Source organism: Falco punctatus, assembly GCF_963210335.1.
Source record: "Falco punctatus genome assembly, chromosome: 1".
NCBI classification, from domain to species: domain Eukaryota; kingdom Metazoa; phylum Chordata; class Aves; order Falconiformes; family Falconidae; genus Falco; species Falco punctatus.
In genome coordinates this window covers 39,381,998-39,402,807 of record NC_137580.1, presented here as the reverse complement: position 1 = coordinate 39,402,807, position 20,810 = coordinate 39,381,998, and the positions used below count along the sequence as shown (strand labels likewise).

Here is a 20,810-nt window from a genome sequence, read left to right as displayed (position 1 = left end):
TTGCCCCTTTCCAAGCCGGATCCCACTGAATCCTATAGTGAGAGGGGAACGGGGATTCATCTTTACTGTGGAAGAGGAGCATGGGGTTTCTCCCCGGAGGGTAACTCGTGCATGTTCGTTCCTTCATTGTAAAGTCTAGAAAGGAGAAATCCCTCAGGCTAACAACTCCTGTGTGTGCTCTCAGCTCCAGGAGCACCCAGCCCTGCCGGGTGCTGGGGTGTCACCCTGCCTTGGCTTTGCCGCCTTCAGCCAGGTGCTAGGGAGCTGCAGAGAGCTCCAGAACAAGGTTCTGGTGCTGACAGCTCTTGGCAAAGGCCATCCCTCCCTTTTGCAGCAGGATCTGGCGACTGTTCGCTTTGCTGTCTGGATCCTCAGTGCTTTGCAGGCTCCCATTAACAGACCCAAACTGGAGTGAGGACTGGAATGATGGCACGATGCTGTCTGCACTTTGAAGGTGTTATACAGTAATGGGAGCCCAGGTTGTGGGTGACAAGAGCACGGCCAGCCCCATACATCCTCCTGAGAGAGTCCAAGGCAGGGACAGCCACCGGCTCGGGGGAAACACTTCTGAGATCATGGTGACCTTTCAGCCGGGCGCTCCCTAGTTTCACCCACTACCCAAGCACTGGTGAAAGCCCCGTGCAAGAAGCAGTGAGGCGTGGACACGTGGAACATACGAGTTTTCTCAAAAAAAGTTATCTCAAACGCTGGCCTGCAGAGGAGACCACCCCCATCCTCTCCATCCCTATCACTTTATCACACCTCTTGCTTGACAAAGCCCTTGGGGAGACGGTTCAACATGTCCACGCAAGGGCAAGCAACCCTGCAAGATGCAAGTTTCTGCTCGGGGGTGCAGGCAGCAGGGGGAGGCAGAGGGCAGCAGCATCCTTCTGTCCCCTGAGCCTCAGACAGCCAATACACACCCCAGCCGCCCTTCAGACACTGGTCCCGGCTGCATTGTCAGGTTAATTTGTGATAATGGCCTGCAAAGCACCTCTGCCCCATCCAGCTCTCATTAGCACTTGATAATATCAAGCATCCTGAGGAACTGCGGCTCTTCCACCTCCTCCCCAGGGCACGGAGCCCTGCATCCAGCCCGGGCAGGGTGTCCCTGGCGATGAGGACTGGACCTGCTTCTCTTACTCCCCCATCGCTCAGTTTACGGGGCAAAGCATCTCTCCCCCTACAGCCTCAGGGCTTTCCTATAATTTAGCACCCAGACTACATCTGAATTAAGCCCAGGTTGTGACGGGGGTCATCAGGGCTGGATTCTCCCCTGCCTTTTGGTGGGGAGATGTCCCTGATTCAAGCAGGGCTGTTCCTCGGTGTCACATCTGGCCTCATATCTCAGCCAGATGTGAAATGAGGGAGCGGGACCTGCTGCATCCCATCATTCTCACCCTCCCCGGCTGCTGGGGGTCTGTCCGCCTGCCTGGGGTCCCTCCAAATACAGCGGTGGGGTGAGTCCACCATGGGGCTGACAGCAAAGTCTGGGTGGCACCCCCCCGAAAAATAAGCTGATACCCTCCCGCAAGACCTCGGAGGATGCTCCGTGGTCCTCCTGTCAGGCACAGACCTGAACACTGCCTTCACAAAGGTTGCGACTGCGGGTATTAAGAGCATCCCGAAACCACGCGTTTAAAATTAATTGGGAATTATAAACAAACTAAGCATTGAGGCAGCCCTGGTACAGGCGTGAGTGCAGGATCAGCCCGCTGCTCCCTTCAATTATCTTTTTTCTCCCACATTGTTCTCTCCTAATGAGGAGACTAATGACCAAAGGATGGTTCATAAGTGGTTCCCAGACTCTCCTTGCCCAGGGCAAACACCGTCCACAATAGGATCACAAATTGTAGGGAGAAGCCCCGGCTGATCACATCAGAAACGGTGCAGGGATTTATCTCTCTGCCTTAACAATAACAGTATGTTCTTAATCGCCACTCCAAAGGGACAGCTAGCAGGGGATCTGCCCGGCCTCATCATTAAAAGCTGGCAGCATCTTTGCTAGTGCTGCCCCTTTGTTCATCTTTCATTATTCCAATGCTCCGGCCCCGTTAATTCCTCTCCATCTTATTAAATCAATAGAGATGGTATGGGGGAAGGATGGGGAAGAGCAAGGGTCGGATCCGGCTCGGCTCTCAGCAGGAGTGCCGAGCAGGAGCAGGATCAGATCTGTCTCGCATAAGCATGATTCAAGCTGATACCATGCATGTCCAAGGCTTTATTTCTTCAGCTCCTGCAACGGGGGAAACTGAGGCCCAAAAGCATCATAGTTTGAGTCTCAGGAGGAGATTTTAGCAGAGCTGGGGAGCACTTTGTCTGACTGCCAGTCCTGCACCGCCCAACGAGATCCTCTTACTCATCCCATGCCATCAGGGCTTACTTGATTTTATGATTTAATCAACTTTTAAAATAAAATCACACCGTTGCAGAGGGTGTCTGGTGCCAGCGCTTCTGCTACACCCCCAGTGAAAGCCAAGCCCACCCATGCTGGGGTGGCAGTGCCACAGGACTGAGAAATTTTGTGTCACAAACCATTTGCAAAGGGAGAGATGGTGCAATTTTCATATTTTTTGTCTCTTTTTCCTAAAAGCTCATTTCACCAAAATGATGCAAACTGGCTTCTGGCAGGCCCTGCCGTGTGTGTGGCTGGGAGCAGGGCCGGGGAGGGATTTCCTCACGGTCTTTCCATTTTTGAGACTGAGATGGGAGGTGAGGAAGGAGCAGGAGAGCCTGGGAGGTGAGCACCAGCAGCTCCTTAAGGGCTGACAGGCCAAGTAGGAAACCCAGACTGGGGCTGATGGTGCTCCCTGACAGAGCCTGAAACACCTTGTGCAGCCCTGCGCAGGATTTACGCATGGCACTGCTTGCTCTCACTCTGACAGTGCTCAGTGCATGGTCCTGGTCCACAGCCCTGTGTTTCTTGCTGCAGAATAAATACCTTTTAAACCCGGGATTTTTAAACCTAGAGATTTTGTCCACTGCAGTGCTCACTGCATATGAGGGGTCTCCTTAATCACCCGGTTTCCCTGCTGCATTTCCAGACACGTCACTGCGTTTCACCCTTATTTTCCACACACCCAGGAGCTACTTCCAGCTGAGAGTTTAATGAAAAGAATTGTTGGCTTTGCTCTTTGGCTGAGCAAGGCAACTTGGGGCAAATTCATCCCAGAAAGACCGCAAAAGATGGGATGTTGTGGCATTTCCTCCCATTGCTTGTGATGTCTTCTTTATTTCCACCAAAACCAGGCATTGTGGAGCCGTTGGAGCTGCCTGGAAGCCTCAGGAAACTTATTTGATGTTTCAATCAGGAATTAAAGGGGAGGGAGAAGCAGGGGGAAATGCTCCCTGACCATTTAACAAGATTACATGATGAGATGGAGCCTGGAAACATGCATGGCCGACCCCGGCGCGCTCGCCTCCCCCGCCCAGCTTGGTTCGGGCTTTGCCTTGAACCTCCGCCGCAGGGATGTTGCCCTCTCCGGCACCGCGGCTCGTCCTCAGCACATGCTAATCCCATTTAGCAATTCCGCCCCCCCAGCCCTAAAGAGAGGGCAAGGGGGCAATCAGCTGAGAATGGGGCTCCCAGCTCCGGGAAGGGCTGCAAAAGGTGCCTGGAAAAGTGGCTGGGTCACAGGGACTGGGGGGCCGGAGGGGTCCTGCTGCTCCAGCATCCAAACGGCTCATCCTGCAAACTTCTACCGTCCCAAGTCAATGTGACTCATTCAAACAAATCAGTCCGTTGCCATGTGCTCAGCAGGAACAATCCTGCAGGAAGGAGAGCAGGGAGGGGCACACAGAGGACGGGTATGCTACAGCTCCACCTGGTTATCCCTTCTCCTATCCCTCCATCCATCTCCCATCCCATCCCATTTACCCAGCCACCCATTTGCACCTATTTGCCGGCACCCTGCATTCATCCCCAATCATCCACCCACCCGTTTTACCCACAGGCAGACCAGGCTGTTCCTCTGGGCAAATAGTCTGCCTTAATACATCCGCCCACCCATCTCACAACCTACCTGTCCTCCTACCAGCCACCTACTTATCTATGGAGCAGAGATTTGCTGGGGAGGGCTCAGCACTGCTTTAGCCGATAACCTTTATCCTCTTAATAAGGCTGCTTAACTCTCACTTCCTTATAATTATATGTCACTGAAAGCCAACTCGTTTTTTGCAGATAGGTGAAAAAACAGCATCTTTAAGAGAGCCTTGGGATAGACAGGATTGGGAAGGGACTAGTGGGGTCTTTGTGATGCCTGTGGGGTTTGGGTAAGGACACACAGCTCTTACTCTGCACAGGTGGATGAAAGGAGCCAAGGAGGCTCTGTCCCAGGTGAGTTGATCCAGCCCAAGACCTTGCCAGCTCTTTGGAGCATCACTTGCCCTTATTTTCCACAGGGCCAAATCGCTGTGCCTGGGTTTGATCCCAATCCGTGTGTTCTGGTTGGGCTGCCAGGAGCTGGGCTGAGCTGCAAGACCTCCTCTGCAGACTGAGGAGGGAGATGTCTCCGATGGGAGAAGGAAATTACATTTCTACCCGCTTTCCAGGATGCCAGAGATGGCAGGGGAAGGCTTGGCAGGGCACAAAATGACCCACCTGAATCCAGCTTTTCTGCGAACCATCAACTCCATCCCATTATCAGGATCAAACCTGGGGGTTTGGCTTTTCTCATCCCCAGGAGCAGTAGGCTGCTTTGTACTGCAGATATGCTCCCTTCCCTGCCCTAAGGAACCTGCAAACAGGTTAATCACTGGATGAGAGGAAGACAGGGGGTGGCCTTCCCCAGCACCCGGTTCTCCCATGACAGGTAGGAGAGGGAACACAGGTGCCCTGAGCTCTGTGCACCCCAGGGGACCAGCCACCCCCTCAAGAATTACCACCCACCATAAGAAAAGCCTCCTGGGCAAATCCCAAGGTGCCAGAGCAATGGACATGGTTTAATTAATCTCATATAAAAATCACTTTTGAAAAACCTCGGTCAAACACAGCAGTTTTAATTAAAGTCACGTCCCTGGTGGGACACTGTCTGGAGAGGGGTGTGAGCTGGGCAGACCCTGCAGGAGCATCCTTTGGAGCAGGGACAGGTCACCTGCTCCTGCCCTGGAGGAGCCTGGCACCACAAAAGGTCCAATCCTGCCTGAGGCTGAGTGCTGCCAGCTCCCAGGGGATTAAAGGTGTCCTGAGAACAACTTAACTCTCACAATCAGCTCGGCCCCCAGCTGGGTGATATTAAAACATCTCCCGTAAACCCTGTTGTCTCGGGGATGATGGCGATAAAACCCACCGGCATGCGAGATTAGCAGGTTAAACCCACTGGCACAGCCTGGGCTCTCAGCAGACATGTGAAGACATTAGCACAGTTTGGGCTCTTTGAGACCCGCCGGCTAATCCTGGCTCTGAAAACAGCTGGAACAAAGGGCAGCTTCTGTCACATCGTCCCCTTCTCCTGGCACCGTCCCCTTGCACTGTCCCCTTCTTGCATTGTCCCTTTTTCCTTGCATTGTCCCCCTCTCCTGGCATCACCCCCTTCTTATATTTTTCCTTTCTTGCACCGTCCCCCTCTCCCGGCATCATCCCCTTCTCCATACACCATCGTCTTCTCCCAGCAATGCCCCCTCTCCTTGCCATCATTTCATTCTCCTTGCACTGTCTCCTTTCCTTGCATCATCCCCTTCTCTTTGCCTCATTCCCTCTCCTTGCATCAGGTTTCACAGCTGCTCAAATAAACCCTCCACCTGGGTCCCTTCTTCCCGCAACCCCAAGCCCCGAGCAGACATGGAGACAATCTGGTTAGCAGGAGCTAGTGCTGCCCAGGCAAGCGGCCCAATGTCCCCATTGCGGCTCTTTTCCAGGAGGTCCAGGGCTGCTGGTACTCATGTGCTTTGCATCCTTGCAAGGAGCTCCCCATGGAGCTGCCCTTGGCTCATCCCCAGGCAGTGTCCAGCCCAAACCTGCTGGATTTGAAACCTCAACATCTGCCTAAGCCGGGCCAAGCAATTAAAATAAAAGCCTTGCTAATCTTTGCCCAGCTGAGATGGCACCCCAGGTGGCCATCTCACAAAGTTACCATCAGCTCCGTTCTCCAGGTGAGTTTTCCCTGCTTTCCCAGCTCCAAAAGCTCCTGAGAGCAGGATGCCATTGCTGGGTCGGGACGTGAGAGCCGTGGGCAGAGCAGGGTGTTGTTATGGTGAAGGTGCTGCTTGGCAGGAAGGGAGATGGATGAACTGGGAGATGGAGGTCTTCTACAAGGACCTGGGCTCTGTGAAGGTCCTGAGCTATTTTAGAGCACGAGGAGGCATCTGAGCACCCAGTGCCGCTGGGATGAGCCTGGCTATGGGGCCAATTGTGGGTGGGCTGTGCAGGTGGCCCCCACTCCCCCAGTTCTCCAGGGCTTGCTCCCATGAGCAAACATGTTGTTGTTCCTCCTCCTGCTGCAAAGATTAGCCCAAGAGTTGCATAAATAATTTATTTTCGCACTGCAAAAATAATTGGTGCCCTGTATATATTAGATACACTCATTGCCAGCTATGATACACTCATATAATACACACGGAAAAGTGGCCCAAAAGAGGCAATTCAGCAGCGCTTTGACACAGTCTGTGCAGGTGCTGTCCCTGAGCCTGGGGACAAGGACATGTCCTCCTGGCCATCCTCCGGCTCTGCTGGGAAGTCCTTGTCTTCCTCAGTGTGGTGGCTCTGTGAGTCAGGGCTCCGCTGCGGTGTGGCCAAACCCATTTTGGCCAGTTTGGCTTGTTGCTGTTCCAGGCTTTGTTTCCTCCACTTGATCCTCCGGTTTTGGAACCAGACTTTCACCTTAGGAAGAAGTAAAGCTTGGCTCTCAAACCTGCTTTCTTAAAGGACCAGAGGGTCACGGATCTGCTAAACCTCTGTGGCTGAGGCAACGCCCAGATGCTCCACAAACCCTTGGGTGCCCATGGCCTCAGACATCCCCTGGCTGGCCAGGACAGAGGTCCCCTGCCATGCTGTGTCCCTAGCAAGACGGAAAACTGTCCCCTGCAACCCAGCTGAGCCTGCACTGGTGAGCTGGGACCTGCCAGTGGTGGAGAAGGTCCAGCCTGAAGACAGACACAAGTTCAACCTCTCCACGTGGCCCTAGGACAGCCAATTTGTGACTCAGTTTCCCCATTCGTGACCCTCCACCCTTTTAATGTAAGCTATTTGCAACTGCTACCCCACATGGCTCCTTGCCCCAGGCTGAGGGACATGGCCCAGGGCCCACCCTTTGGGACCCTCCCTGGACTGGCTGGTGGGGCAGATGGAGATGGAGCACGGTGGGGCTTACCTGTTCTTCGGTGAGGTGCAGGGAGGAGGCAAGCAGGCACCTCTCCATGCCCACCAGGTACTGCTGCCGTGCAAACTCCTTCTCCAGCCGGGCCAGCTGGTCGTTGGTGAAGATGGTCCGGACCCGCTTGGCTTTGCCAGTCTTGGCTTTGAAGATGGGGAAGCAGCACTTGGAGATCAGGAAGCCTGGAGGTGAGGGAGAGAGGGGTGGTTAGGGTGAAGAGCCCTTGGAGGGGTCCCCTTTAGAGTGGGGTCCCCCTTGGAAGGTCCTTTCCTGGAGAGGCAGAAGGGATCTTCCTATTTGGAGGTATCCCATTTAAAGAGATAAAAGGGGTCTCTTTGAAGGGCGTCCCCCATGTGCAGATGGTCTTCTTGAAGAGGTGGATCCAAGTGCCTCTTGGAGACAATCCCTTTGGAGAGAGTCCCCATGAAGAGGTGGAAGGAGCTCCCTTCCCCCCCCCCCCCCCCCCCCCCCCCCGGCCCTGAGGCCTGAGTGTCTTATTTGGAGGGGCAGAAGGTCCTTGTTGGAGAGACCCCCTTGGGAGGAGGCAGAGCAGGTCCTCCCATATGGAGACATCTGAATGTTCGAGAGGTGCCCCCCTCCAAAAAAAGGCCCCTGCGGGAGACAGGTCCCTCATTTGGAGAGGCGGCCAATGGTCTCCCCTTGCAGAGGTGGAAAGAGGTCCCCCATTTCGGGGTATCCTGAGAGAGGTGGGCATGAGTCCCACTGGAAGAGATGCCCTTTGGAGGGGTCCCCCCTTGGAGAAGTGAAAGGAGATCCCAATTTGGAGGTGGCCCCCTGGGAGAGGTGGATCCAGGTCCTCCTTGGAGGCATCCCCTTTGAAGGGGGTCCCCTTGAGGAGGTGGAAGGACATCACCCCATGGAAGAGATGGATTCAGGTCCCCATTTGGAAACGTCCCCATGGGACAAGTAGAGAGGGCCCTCCGTGGAAGAGGTCCCCTTGAGAGGGGTCCCCCGGGAGAAGTATCCAAGGCCCCCCCTCAAAGAGATGGAAAGAGGTCCCCATTTGGAGGTGCCCCCCTGGGAGAGGCGGCCAAAGGTCCTTCTCGGAGGCATGGCAGGAGGGCCCCGTTTGGTTACCTCTCCATGGAAGAGGTGGCGGTGGGTCCCCCAGGGAGAGGTAGCCAAGGGTCCTCCTCAGAGAGCTGGGAAGAGGTCCCCGTTTGGAGGTGCCCCCTGGGCGAGGTGGCCGAGGGTCCCTCCCCCTGGGAGCGAGATGCCAGGAGCCCCCGTTTGGAGGTGTCTCCACAGGGGAGACGGACGTGGGTCCCCCTGGCAGAGACGGGAAGAGGTCCCCACCTGGAGCTGTCCCCACAGGAGAGGTGCGCGAGGGTCCCCCCATGCGGGGGTGCCCCCGGGGGGGCGCGGCGGTACCTGTGGCCCCGAGGCGGGCGGCCCAGGCGGGGGGCGGCCCTCCGCAGCAGGCGGCGCAGAGCGGCGAGCGGCGGGCGGCGGGCGGGGGGGATGCCCAGAGCGGCGGCGGGGGCGGCGGGGGCGGCGGGGGGCCCGGCGAGGCGCGCCCCAGCAGCGCGGCGATGGTGAAGGCCTGGCCGGGCCGAGCGGCGGGCGGCGGGGCGGGGGCCGGCATGGCGGGCTGTGGCGGGGCCGCGCCGCCCGCCTTTATCCGGCCGCACCGAGGGGACGGGGCGGGATGGGGCGGGCGGGGCCCGCGGGCATCGCCCTCTGCCCTGCCGGGGGGTCGCGCCGCGGCCCCCTGCCCTCCCTGCGCGGGTGTCCCCGCCGTGTCCCCCTGCCGTCGATGGGGAGGCATGTCCCGTCGTGTCCCCCTGCCCTCCATAGGGATGACGCCCCCCGTGTCCCCCTGCCTTCGATGAGGAGGTGTGTCCCCCCGTGTCCCCCCGCCCTCCTTGGGGATGTGTGTCCCCACCATGTCCTCCTGCCCTCAGCTGGGGTGGCCCCCTGTGGGCCCCTGCCATCAATGGGGATGTGCCCCCCGCTCCCCCGTGTCCCTCTGTCCTCGACGGGGATGTGTCCCTACCATGTCCCCCTGCCCTTGATAGAGATGTCCCCTCCCGTGTCCCCCTGCCCACCATGGGGATGTGTGCCCCCCCTGTGTCCCCCTGCTCTCGGTGGGGATGTCTCCCCTGCCATGTTCCCCTGCCCCTGATAGGGATGTGTCCCCCTACCCTTGCCTGGGGTGGTCCCACCATGTCCCCCTGTCGTTGATGGGGATGTGTCCCCACACCCTGTGTCCCCCTACCCCTGGGGTGGAGACAGCCATGTGTCCTACCCCAGGGTGGACGCCCCCATGTCCCCCTCCCAGGGTAGCTTTGGCCCTGGAATACTTAGGCTGGAGGATCCAGGGGACACCACGGGACAAGCCAGTGTCACACCAAAGCTACCAAAGCCTCTGGGGTCCCCCTTAGCACTCTGACTTCATCGCACCAGCATGCACCCCGCTGCACAGCTGCTTTTTGGAGGGGGCGTGATATACTCCAGGCCAGCAAGGCAAAGGGACAGGACCAGGGATGCTCTGCGAGGCAGTGGCAGAGGCGGGGGGCTGTCCTTGAATCCCTCCAGCTCGCCCCTCTCGACTGATGGGATTCAGATGGTCATTAGGGTCTGAGATTCTTAAAATCGTGCAGCTTTTCCTAATGAGCTGGGAAAAGTCACACCTCGGGCCCAGCGCAGCAGGGGAGCGAGCCCCGGTCAAAGGACTCCACCAGGGCTCAGAGGTTTATTGGGGAGGAAATGGGGCGCGGGGGAGTCGGGGGGCTGGGCCCCCACATCTGCACCACAGCAGCCCCCCTCACTCGGGTTTCACCAGGTCCCTAGGACCCGGCAAATGTGTGTGCAGCCCCCCAAGCTGGGAAAAAAAATACAACCAAGGATTGCTCCGGTGCTGAGAAAGTCATTATGGGGCTCTGCCCTGGTGGGGAGCATCCTCTGCTCTGCAGCTGGGTGGCCACCTCAGGGACGGGGATAGGGGACAGGGATGGAGACCCCCCCTCCCAGCTCCACACTACTGGGGCACAACCAAGCCCAATAGCAGCAAGTGAAAGCTTCCTGGGGCTGTCTCTACAGAAAAAAAAAAAAAAGCCATAAAAACCTCGTGGTGGGTACTGTGCTAGTGGTGATGCCACGTTTCCCAGCTCATCACAGGGCTGTCACCCCACTGCCGCGGTGGTGGGGGCAAATAAAGGCCCTGGTGGGGGCAGAGATGAAAGGGTGGCAGATTTGGTGTTATTAGGTTTTAATTACAGTCTTGAAAAGGCCAAGATAAAAAGGCAGGAGGCCCCTTCCCCGGGCTCTGTGGGCTCAGAGTGTTTGCTTAGGAGGTGCTTTCCCTTTTTTTATTCCCTTTTTCCTCTCCCTCTGTTTGATGGAGCTCAGCAAACACACACCCTACAACCCTCCACAGCGGAGTGACCCCAGGACTGGGGGTGCTCAGCACTCCTGTGCTGGATGGGATGCTAATGGCACCCATGGGGTTGGGAGCCAGGTGATATGGGGCCAAAATGGGGATACTGGTACCCAGTGGTTCCTTGGGACAGCCAGGTGGGAAAATTCTGTCCTGGAGAAATGGGGGGATGGGTGTTAGTAGTTGCGGGGGTAATGTCGTGCAAGCAAGGAGCACGGGAGGGTTGGAATTGGGGTTTGCTGCCCACAAACCACGCATTTCTTTTCACCGGGTCTGGATCCAGAAGGGGAATGTGAACCCAGGGATGGCTCCTGCCTAACTTTGAGGCAAAATTGCACCAAGGCTCCTGAGCTAATTAATAACAATGCTGCTCATTAATAGCCCAGGGCCAGGCTATCTGGGCAGGGTGTGGATTGTCGGTCTGCAGAGGAGTGAGGCCTTCAGGGTCACCCCCATGTCCCCAGAAAGCCTCAAGGGTGACCTCCAGAACCCCAGGCCCCCCCCCTTGTCTTGTTCCTGTAGCACCCTTCTGTCTGGCCATTGTCTGTCCATCCATCCTGGCCCTCAGAGCTTTGCCCACAACACTCCTTTGCATCCGACAGCTGATAACACCATGCTGGTCCTGTACTGGGGCTGGGGGGCTATAGATACCCATAATTTGCAGGGCAAAGAGGTGTTTTCTAGCAATACAGCTGAAATTCTTGGAAAAAAAAGTGTTTGGATACCGGCTGCCATCAAGTGGCTGAGGAGGATCCAAGCCTGACCACAGATCATTTGAATCCCAGATCTTGCCCCTCCCTAATTAAATACACTCTTCTTTTCTTGTTATTAAAGGTCTCACCGCCTGGATTTGGGACCCAGAGCCAAGCCCTCCCTTAAGCATCGTAAGATATGCAGCTCTGCTGCCTCTCTCGATAGACTTGACCCAGCTCTAGGGAGGTTTTCTCCAGCAGGACTCATACATGCACAGGTCACCGCCACCGCTGGGGGGCTGTTTGTGGATGCAAAGACAGAAAAAAAAAAAAAAATGCCTTTTTTTTTTTTTTTAAACCCTGCATGTGGTTGAACTGGGGAACCCCTTGCCCAGGAGCTCCTGGAAGTAGAGAGCTTCAGTAGAGGAGTTTCTGCAAATATCAATATCTGGAGCTGTATGATACAGGCTAAAATACACCGTGGCCCAAACTGGGGGAGTCCCATGGCACAGCTGGGTGGCTTGGTGCTGGGATGGGTCTCCCCGGGGCTGGGACAAGCCCCCCCCAGCAGACAATTGGAATACAGAAATGCCTTCAAGATTAAAGCAGGAGGGATATGTCTTCCTTAAATGTTATGCACTGTTCCATGCACCTGAAGGAAAACTGGTGGAGTTCCCCGCCCCCCCCCCCCCCCGTCTTTCTGTTTCATGGCTTTTTAGAGCTTTGGCTCATGGGTTTCGTGGCTAAGGACAGATCCTGCCCTGCCCTGTTCACACTGCTTTGGTCCCGATCCGTACCACAGCTCTTTTGAGGCTGGTAGTGGCAAAGTAGCCACTTCCAGCGAAAGATCTGCTGCTCAGAGCATCTGAAACCAATTCCCAAAGGCACCCGCAGTGCCGAGCATCTCTGACCCACACAGACACAAAAGCACCCCAGTTAGCAACCGTCCCAGTTAGCTGACACCCCATTTACTGGGCTTTCCAGTTACCAAGTATCCCAATTAGCAGGATCTACAATTAGTGAGCATCCCCACCTTCAGGCATCCCAGCTAGTGAGCATCGCAGGTAGTGGGTCTCCCAGTTATCAAGCATGCTAGTTAGTGGGGCTCCCAGTTTAGCAGGGATCCCAGCTAACAGGCACCCCAGTCAGCCCAGTTCGAGTCAGCTGGCTGCCTGTTAAATAGGGTCCCTGTTACCAAACGTCCCAATTAGTGTAGTTAATTAGTGGGGATGCCGGTTAGTGTAGATCCTGCTGATCGTATCGCTACTCATCTCGACTTGCTCACAGATTCCAGTAGTAAGCAAGCATCTCAGTTACCGGGCTCCCGGCTGGGGGGTACCCAGCGCGCAGGGTCCCCCCGGGGCCGTTCCCCCTCTGACCGCCAGAGGGCGCTGCCCGACCGCGCTGCGTCCCGGACACCCAGCCGGGGGGGCCGGGACACTGCGGGGGGGACAGGGCTGAGGGGCGGGGGGCCGGGCTGTAGGGGGACACACATTGGGCTGGGACACTGGGCTGGGGGGGACAGGGCTGGGGGGGGGACACCTGGCTGGGGGGGGACGGGGACGGGACAGGGCTGGGACAGCGGGCTGGAGGGCACAGGGCGGGATGGGGGAGCGGCTTGGGACAGCAGGCCGGGGGCAGCTGAGCTGGGGGACACTGGGCTGGGACCATGGGAGGGGACAGCGGGGTGCGGGGTGGGGGGCACTGGGCTGAGGGACACCGGGCAGGGACCGCAGGGTAGGGGACACCGAGGTGGGCCAGTGGGCTGGGATCCCTACAGCTGGGACAGCAGGGTGCAGGGCACTGGGCTGGGACACACCAAGGTGGGACATACCAGGGTGTGACAGTGGGATGAGGGACACCAGGCTGGGATAGGACAGTGGGACGGGACACACTGGGGTGGGAGACACTGGGAAGCGACACTGGGGTAGGGGACACTGGGGTGGGACATTAGTATGGGACACACCAGGGTGGGACACACCAGGATAGCACAGTGGGCTTGGGACAGACCAGGGCTGGGACATATTGGGATGGGACACACCAGGGTGGGAGACACTGGGAAGGGACACTGGGGTTGGGACACACCAGGGTGGGACATCAGGATGTGACACACAAGGGTGGAAGACACCAGAAAAGTACACAGGGATTGGGACACACTGGGGGGGCACATCAGCATGGGACACACTGTGCTGAGACATCAGGCTGGGACACACCAGAGTGGGAGACACCAGGAAGGGACACTCCGGTTGGGACACACTGGAATGGGACACATGGGTGGGACAAAGCAGGCTGGGACACACTGGGGCCGTCACATTCCAGGGCCAGGAGGTTTCTCCCAAGACACTGTGTGGATAAAGGGTGTCCCGGTTGAGGGTGACAACCTTCTTCTCTCCACACACGGGTGCCACCAGTGGCCACGCAGCTCTGGCTGAGCTTTTGGGTGGTGACAAGGACCATCTCTGAGCCAAGCACAGTCCTGCCACGCGTGCAAGTGAGCCAAGGGCAGACCAAGGACAGCATCACTGCCCTGCTGTGCCCCACAGCACCGGTGTTCCTGGGGGCTCGGATCCACCCTGGAGCTCGATCCAAGCCACGTGACTTCAGCCAGGTGATGGTAACTCTGTGGGGGTGGCTCCATCCGCTGCATCCCACTTGTTGGCTGATCCCGAGGCAAACCGGCCAAAATTCAGCCCACCGCTAACCAGAACACATGTGGGCTGCAACTGGCCCCAAGACCCTATAAATCAACCCTAAAGGGGCACATCCCTGGGGCACCATGAGGCTGTGCCTGTCCCCACCATCCCAAGGGATGGCATCGAGCGGCAGCAACAGGGATGTCGAGGTTTGTCCTTCTCCACACGCTGGATTTGGGGCGGTGGGGCCAAGCATCTCTCCTCCAGGATGGAACCTGGCACAGGGGGGGTTGCAGCATCCCCAGTGTCACCAGCACCTCTGCAGATCCCCCCCTTTTTACACCACCATCTGCCCCCAAAATCTGGGAGTGAGCCATGACCCCCCCGCATCCATCTGCCCAGCCGGGAAAGTCAAAAGCAGTGTCATTGCCAAATCCAGAGGCACCCGCGGAATTGATGGCGACGGATTTCCACCTTTATTTGTCAACAAGGCGCGCTGGCCTCCCCCCCAGCCCTGCAAAGCCCTGCTAATCTCCCATACAATTGCAGTTTGCTGTGCAAACAGCTTGGGGGGGGGCAGCCGGGGGTCTGCATGAGAAATGTGTCATTTGGGGGCGGCCGGCAGCCTTGTGGGTAAGCCAGCGAGTGAATCGCAGCATCGCTAACGCCGGATTGAAACGATTTTGAAGCAATTGCCCTTCAATAACCCTAATCCTTGGCCGTGAATGGGGGGGTTTAACTCCTGGCCTTTATTCCCACCTTATTATCTATTGATTGACTTTTCAAAAGGGTAATAACATAAAGAGATTGATGCTCTGAATCCCGCCTGGAGATCAAATGGAGCCGGCAGTTGATTTTCTGTGCCGGATCTGATGGATAAAGCCCCGAGCTTTGATTTTTGCCCCCCGAAGCGGAGATGGGGGCAAAGGGGGCAAGGAGAAGGAGAAAGGGGAGGGGGGGACCCGTGGGGAGCAGCAGCCTCCATCCCTCCATGCTCCACCAAACAATCAGAATAAAAGCAAATTATTTCTCCTATTTTCCTTCCTGAGATGAATGATAAACTGTCCATTGCCGAAAAGAAACTGATAACGCCTCTAATTTTACTGGAAGGCCTAAAAATGCCATTTCTACGCAAAACAGGGCGCCGCTCTGCTCCCCGGCCAGCTTTTGATAAATCTGGGGAGCTTTTTTCCTTCTTTTTTGCCTGTTTTTTTTTTTTTTTTTTCGATTTCCCTTTCAGTTTGCAAGGGGAAATGCCCCCGGAGCTACAAACAACGCACAATAAAGCAAAATAATATTTTAGTCAAAATAGGCAGACGGCGCTTGCAGCCAACTTTCAAATTAGCATTTTGAGGGCAAATATGCAGACAATTTGAGATAATGAGGCCTGATTATTCAATCCAATGAATGTTAAATAGGCAGCAAGGGCGCCCGCGTCTTATCTCCCCCGCTTTCGATTTATTTTAGTTTAGTTTAGTTTTAATCGTTTCCCATTTGAACTCTTTATTTGTCTTGGCTGCAGCCCCCTCTCCCCCACCCCCCCCCACCCCCACCCCCCGCCTCTCCCTCCCTCCATTCCCCGGCATCCCCGCGCTGCCAGCCAGGATTTTGCAGTGGGAAATTGCCGGCCTGGACCCGACATCCCTTTTGCAATCTGTTTTCAGGGAGCATTTTGCAGCTTGTCCCCCAAAAAATCAGAGTGTGCAGACTTTTGGGGGCTGCTGTCAGACCTGGTTCCCCAAAGCGGGGGATGTTTGGGTGACATTTTGAGGGTGGCATGAATAATTATTTGCAGGGATGTGCATCACTGGCGCAGAGATGTGGGGTGATGCACCCCCACCTCCGGCTCATCCTTCATGCCTTTAATCCCACGGCTGTTTGTGCAGGTGGTGGTGCAGTTACTCCCACCTTGGGTCTCAGCACTCATAGTAAAATGAGCACAAACAGCAAACGAACCCCAGGGGAGAAGAGCACAGCACCCACTGCCACCCTGGCTCACCATCCCCACCAGGCATGGATCCCATTGTGCAACCCCTGTGACCTTCCAGCAGCATTTGGCTTCACTCTTGCAGAAATGCAATTTTTTTGCAAACCTGAGGAGCATTTCCTATCCCCAAGGAGGAAAGGATCAGCTCCAATGGGAAGCTTCTGGGAGTGAGCAGCACCGGGTGCTGCTGGAACACCACAATGGGGAGCGGCATTTTGCACCAAAAATGGGGGGGAAGAAAGCAAAAATACGCAATTAGCATCATTTTCCAGCTCCTCACTGGCAAGGCAGCTGGGTTAGGTGAGAGCCCTGTTCCAGGATGCCATTGCAACGGTATTTAGGGGAGCACAGGGGTGAGCTGGGGCAGATGCATGGCTGCCATGGAGGAGGAAAAAGCAAAAATCAAAGTTAAGCAAGAATTAAAGTTAAAGAAAAAAATAAAGGAGATATTAAAGTTGAAGCAAAAATTCAATCGGAAGCAAAAACTAAAATTGAACCAAAAATGAAATTTGAAGCAAAGATTAAAGTTGAAGCAAAAATTAAATTCAAAGCAAAAATTAAAGCAAAGCTTAAAGTTGAAGCAAAAGTTAAAGCAAAATTGGACCCAGCCCAGGCTCAGCAAGGATGGTGTGAAGGGTGCCCAGAAGGCAGCCACACAGCCTTGCGCCACCACTAACCCGTTTTCTCCACGATTCAAGAGGAGAATAATAGTAATAATAAAAAAATCATTGATTTCAGGGGTAATTAAAAAAGCTCTTTATGCCTCAAATGCAAAGGTGGTGGTAAAATCAGAGAGATGTGTAAGTAAGACCTGGGAAGCGGAGCAGGGCAGGGAGGTGAAGTGAGACAGAAAAAAGACCCCCCATTTATGGAGGCAAGGATGGAAAGTGGTGGAGAGGAGGAGATGCAGCGAAGGAGAGATAATCAGAAAGAAAAAAAAAAAAAAAGGTGAAAAACAATCAAAAGAAGGCAAAATATAAAGCAGATGCTGAGGAGGGATAAGAGGCGGCCGGCAGAGTGGGGCCATGTGCTGGACTGGATGGATAATTGGATTTTGGTTCATCTTGGGGGCGATAAGATATTCCCTGTATAGTTTTTTATTCCTATATGAAGTATATTTTAATACAAGATTTGAATACGGCTGGGGTAGTGCATCCCACTGGAAAAAATATGGAAAAAAGCATTTCCCCCCAGTTTATGCATTTGCTTGGAGGTTTTTTGGGGCAGAACGCGGCTCTTCCTGCTCTCAGCGGCTTTGGTCTTGTTCGCAGCTGTTTGGAGTGAGCAGGAGCAGTGCAAAGCCCTGAGAGCAAAGAGAGGGGCTGCCGCAAATCCCGAGGGGACCATCGCAGCCGTGCAACGCGGTGGGGGCACTCCGTGTCCCCGCGGCCGAGCGGAACGGGCAGGCACTGGCCCCTGGCGAGGGGACGCGAAGCAGAAGGAGGCCAAACTCAAACCCACACGGCTGGTTTGATGCCGGAGATGGGAGCGATAGAGCAGGGCAGGCAGACCTGGTCTCTTAACCCAGGTGGCCCCGGACGGCCCTTATCGCGACGGCATCAAAGCCCCAGGGCCCAGGTCGCCCTGGCACAGCCCGGCCGTGAGCACCCAAAATGCCGGCACCGAGCACAGTGAGCCCTGGCACGGCTTCTTTGTGTGACCTTGCTTGAGGGGCCAGGGAATACGGGCTCTGGCCGTGCAAGTCATTAGGGTCAACGGAGAGAGTTTTAATTGCTTATTAGGGTTGGGGCCCTGTTGGGGCCGCTGCTGTACCCCCATCGGGCTGCTGTGTGGGAAATGCTGCTGAATATTTATTTATTCATTTATTTATTTGTTTATTTCCGCAAAGCTGGGGCAGGGGGAAGGTTGTACGCGGCTTGTTGCCAACCACCATCCCCCAATAATCCCGTGGGAACGCTGGCAATCTGCTCCCATGTGCACACATTCCAAGGAGAAGCAGCCTGCAAACTGTGGGTGATGGGGGTGCTCTGCAAAGCCCCTGGCAGGGGGCATGCTCACGTTCACACATGCATACACGCACTTGCACGTGCACACATGCACAAGCTTGCCCACACATGGCCAGGCATGCATACACTTGCACATGCACAGCCACACGCTCCTGCTTGCACATGCATGCAAGTGCATGCACATGCATGGACGCACATGCATGGACACGCATGCACACACTTGTATGTATATGGACGCATGCTCACACTTGCGCTTGCATGCACATACGCTTGCACACGCATGCACGTGCAGGTGCACACGCATATCTTGGGGCAGGGTAACCGGGGAGAGCACGAGAAACGCCACTTGCAGGAGCACCCGGTGGGGGCTGGGGTGGGTGCAGCCGGATGTCGGGGCACACACACGTGGCCCCCCCTAGTCGCGACACTCTGGGTGCCCTATCGTGGCTTTGCGGTGGCCCCAGCCTCCTGCGTGTGCCGCACGGCACACAGCCCGCGCACTCTGCGGTGCACGCCCCTACGCTGCACGCCCGGTGCACGTCCGGCGCACACACCCTGCTCGTTGCACGTCCCGCCCCGGTGCACACCCGGTGCACGCCCCCCCCCGGTGCACGCCCGCTGCAAAGCACGCCCCTCCCCCCGGCACATTCCCTCCCAGTGCACGCCCGGTGCACGCCCCTCCCGTTGCACGTCCCCCCAGTTGCACGCCACTCCGTTGCCCCTCCCTCCTGCTGCACGCCCCCTGCAAAGCACGACCCCCGGCCCGTGACCTTTCCCCCTCGGTGCACGCCCCCCCGGTAGCCCGCCCTCTGCACGCGCCTCCGCCCCTCCCTCCGGTGCGGCGGGGAGGAGGTGTGGGTTAGAGCGGGGGCGTGGCTTGGGCGGTACAGAGGCGGGCTTGGATGGGGGCGTGGCTCACATCAGAGGAGTGGTTTGGCATTACGGAGGCGGAGTCTGGGCGGTAGTATGGGCGTGGCCTAGGAAGAGGGCGTGGCTTAGGACGGGGCGGGGCGGCCGGTGGCGCTCGCGCTGCGGCCCGGCTGCGGCAGCGGAGCGAGGCCCGGCCCGGTCCGGCCCGGTCCGGTTCCGCCAGGTTCTGTCCGGCCCGGTGTCTCCTTAGTGTTCCCGCTATGGCGCTGCTGCGGGCGGCCGCGCTTCCCGCTGAGCAGTCTCCGGCCTGGCAGCCCACCCATGTCCAGGTGACGGTGGTGCGGGCCCGCGGGCTGCGGTGCAAGGGCGGCGGCAAGCCGGGCACCAGCGACGCCTACACCATCATCCAGCTGGGCCGCGAGAAGTACAGCACCTCGGTGGCCGAGAAGAGCACCGGCAACCCCGAATGGCGGGAGGAGTGCGCCTTCGAGCTGCCCCCCGAGCTGGGTGCCCCGGCGGGCCTGGCCCGCGGTGGCCTGGTACTCACCGTCATGCACCGGGCCCTGGTGGGCATGGACCGCTTCCTGGGCCAGGCCCTGGTGCCCCTGGAGCCTGCCCTGCAGCAGGGCCGTGCGCCCGAGGAGCGGTGAGTGGGTCCTGCTGGGCATTGCCTGGCACCCATGGGAGCAGGGCAGGGGAGGCCTCCGGGGTGGGCGTCACGGGGTCCCTGTGTGCCCCAGGGTTGGGCATCACACATCCATGTGAGCCCCAGGAAAGGCATCGCAGTGGATGGGGCATCATGGGGTCCCTGCGTGCCCCAGGGTTGGGCTTCACAGAGTCCCTGTGTGCCCTGGGATGGGCATCATGGCTCCATGTGAGCCCCAGGAAGGGCATCACAGTGCATGGGGTGTCATGCAGTCTCTCTGTGCCCCAAGGTGGGTGTCACGGGGTCCCTGCATGCCATAGGAAGGGCATTGCAGGAGACAGGGTGTGGTGAGGTCTGTGAATGTCGCAGGAAAGGGCTTTGTGGGATGTAGGGTGTCACAGGGTCCCTGCATGCCCCAAGAACGGTGTTGCTGGGGACAGGGAATTGTGGCAACTACTCGTGCCCCAGGAAGGGCACTGCAGGAGGTAGGGTCCATGCATACCTGGGAAGGGTGTTGTGGGAGATAAGGCATCACAGGATCCATGGACACCTTAGGGAGGATGTTGCAGGGAGCAGGGTGTCATGAGGTCCAGTGTGCTCCAGGGAGGGCTTTGCAGGAGGTTGTGCACCATCACGGGGGCTGTGTATGCACTCAGAAAGGTGTCACGGGAGACAGGGAATCATGGGATCTGTGAGTGCCCTGGGAAAGGTGTCACAGAGGATGGGGTCCAGGTATGACCCAGGAAGGGTATTGCACGGTACAGGATATCACAGGAAGGACATCGTGGAGGGCAGGATGTCACAGGTGTTCCAGGAAGGGTGTTGTGGACGATGAGCTGTCTTAGGGTCCCACTTTCCCCTCTGGAAGGGAGTCATGCGGGGCAAGGCATCACAGGATCCTTCCTCCCCCTGGGCAGGGGGTCCCAGGGGACAGAATGTTGCGAGGTTCCTCTGCATCCCGGGAGAGTCCCCCTGGGATCTGTCACTCCTGGGAGGCAGTGGCACAGATGTAAGTGGTCATTTGTCCTTCTGATGGCTGCGGTGGCCCCACCAGCTCGGTGGGACTGTCTGTGTGACCTGGTTTGTTGTGGTGCTGCTGCAGGAGGGTCCCCCAGTTTGGGGGACCGAACACCAGCCCTGTGTTGTCTCCAGCATAGATCCCTGCCCGTGTGGGATTTGCTGTTCTTCCTTCTTTCTCCAGAAGGATTTAAAACAATAATAATGTTTTCTAGCCTTTGCCAAGCAGAGAAATGTAGGAATGTAGATGAAATTCCTTTAGGGAAGAAATTTTTTGAGTTTTGCTCC

The 20,810-nt window shown here is 57.0% G+C and overlaps 2 protein-coding genes across 3 annotated transcripts in view; one reads left to right on the top strand and one right to left on the bottom strand.

The window, feature by feature from the left end:
- Positions 1-6,575: 6,575 nt before the first annotated feature.
- LOC308067475 (uncharacterized protein) lies at positions 6,576-12,828 on the bottom strand. The gene is made up of 3 exons (XM_080396349.1): positions 8,703-12,828; positions 7,308-7,492; positions 6,576-6,817 (listed from the first exon to the last, which is right to left on the bottom strand). Exons 1-3 carry the CDS (start codon positions 9,217-9,219, stop codon positions 6,581-6,583), a joined length of 939 nt encoding a protein of 312 aa, XP_080252475.1. The 5' UTR covers positions 9,220-12,828; the 3' UTR covers positions 6,576-6,580.
- A 2,792-nt stretch (positions 12,829-15,620) lies between these two features.
- RAB11FIP5 (RAB11 family interacting protein 5) overlaps positions 15,621-20,810 on the top strand; it is a 46,418-nt gene continuing 41,228 nt past the window's right edge. Inside the window, exon 1 of one of the 2 annotated variants that reach the window (XM_080379527.1) lies at positions 15,621-19,505. In XM_080379527.1, coding sequence (XP_080235653.1) covers positions 19,120-19,505 — 386 coding nt within the window. In that variant the 5' untranslated portion in view covers positions 15,621-19,119. The remainder of the gene's footprint in view (positions 19,506-20,810) is intronic. The other variant, XM_080379529.1, reaches the window with a different exon arrangement.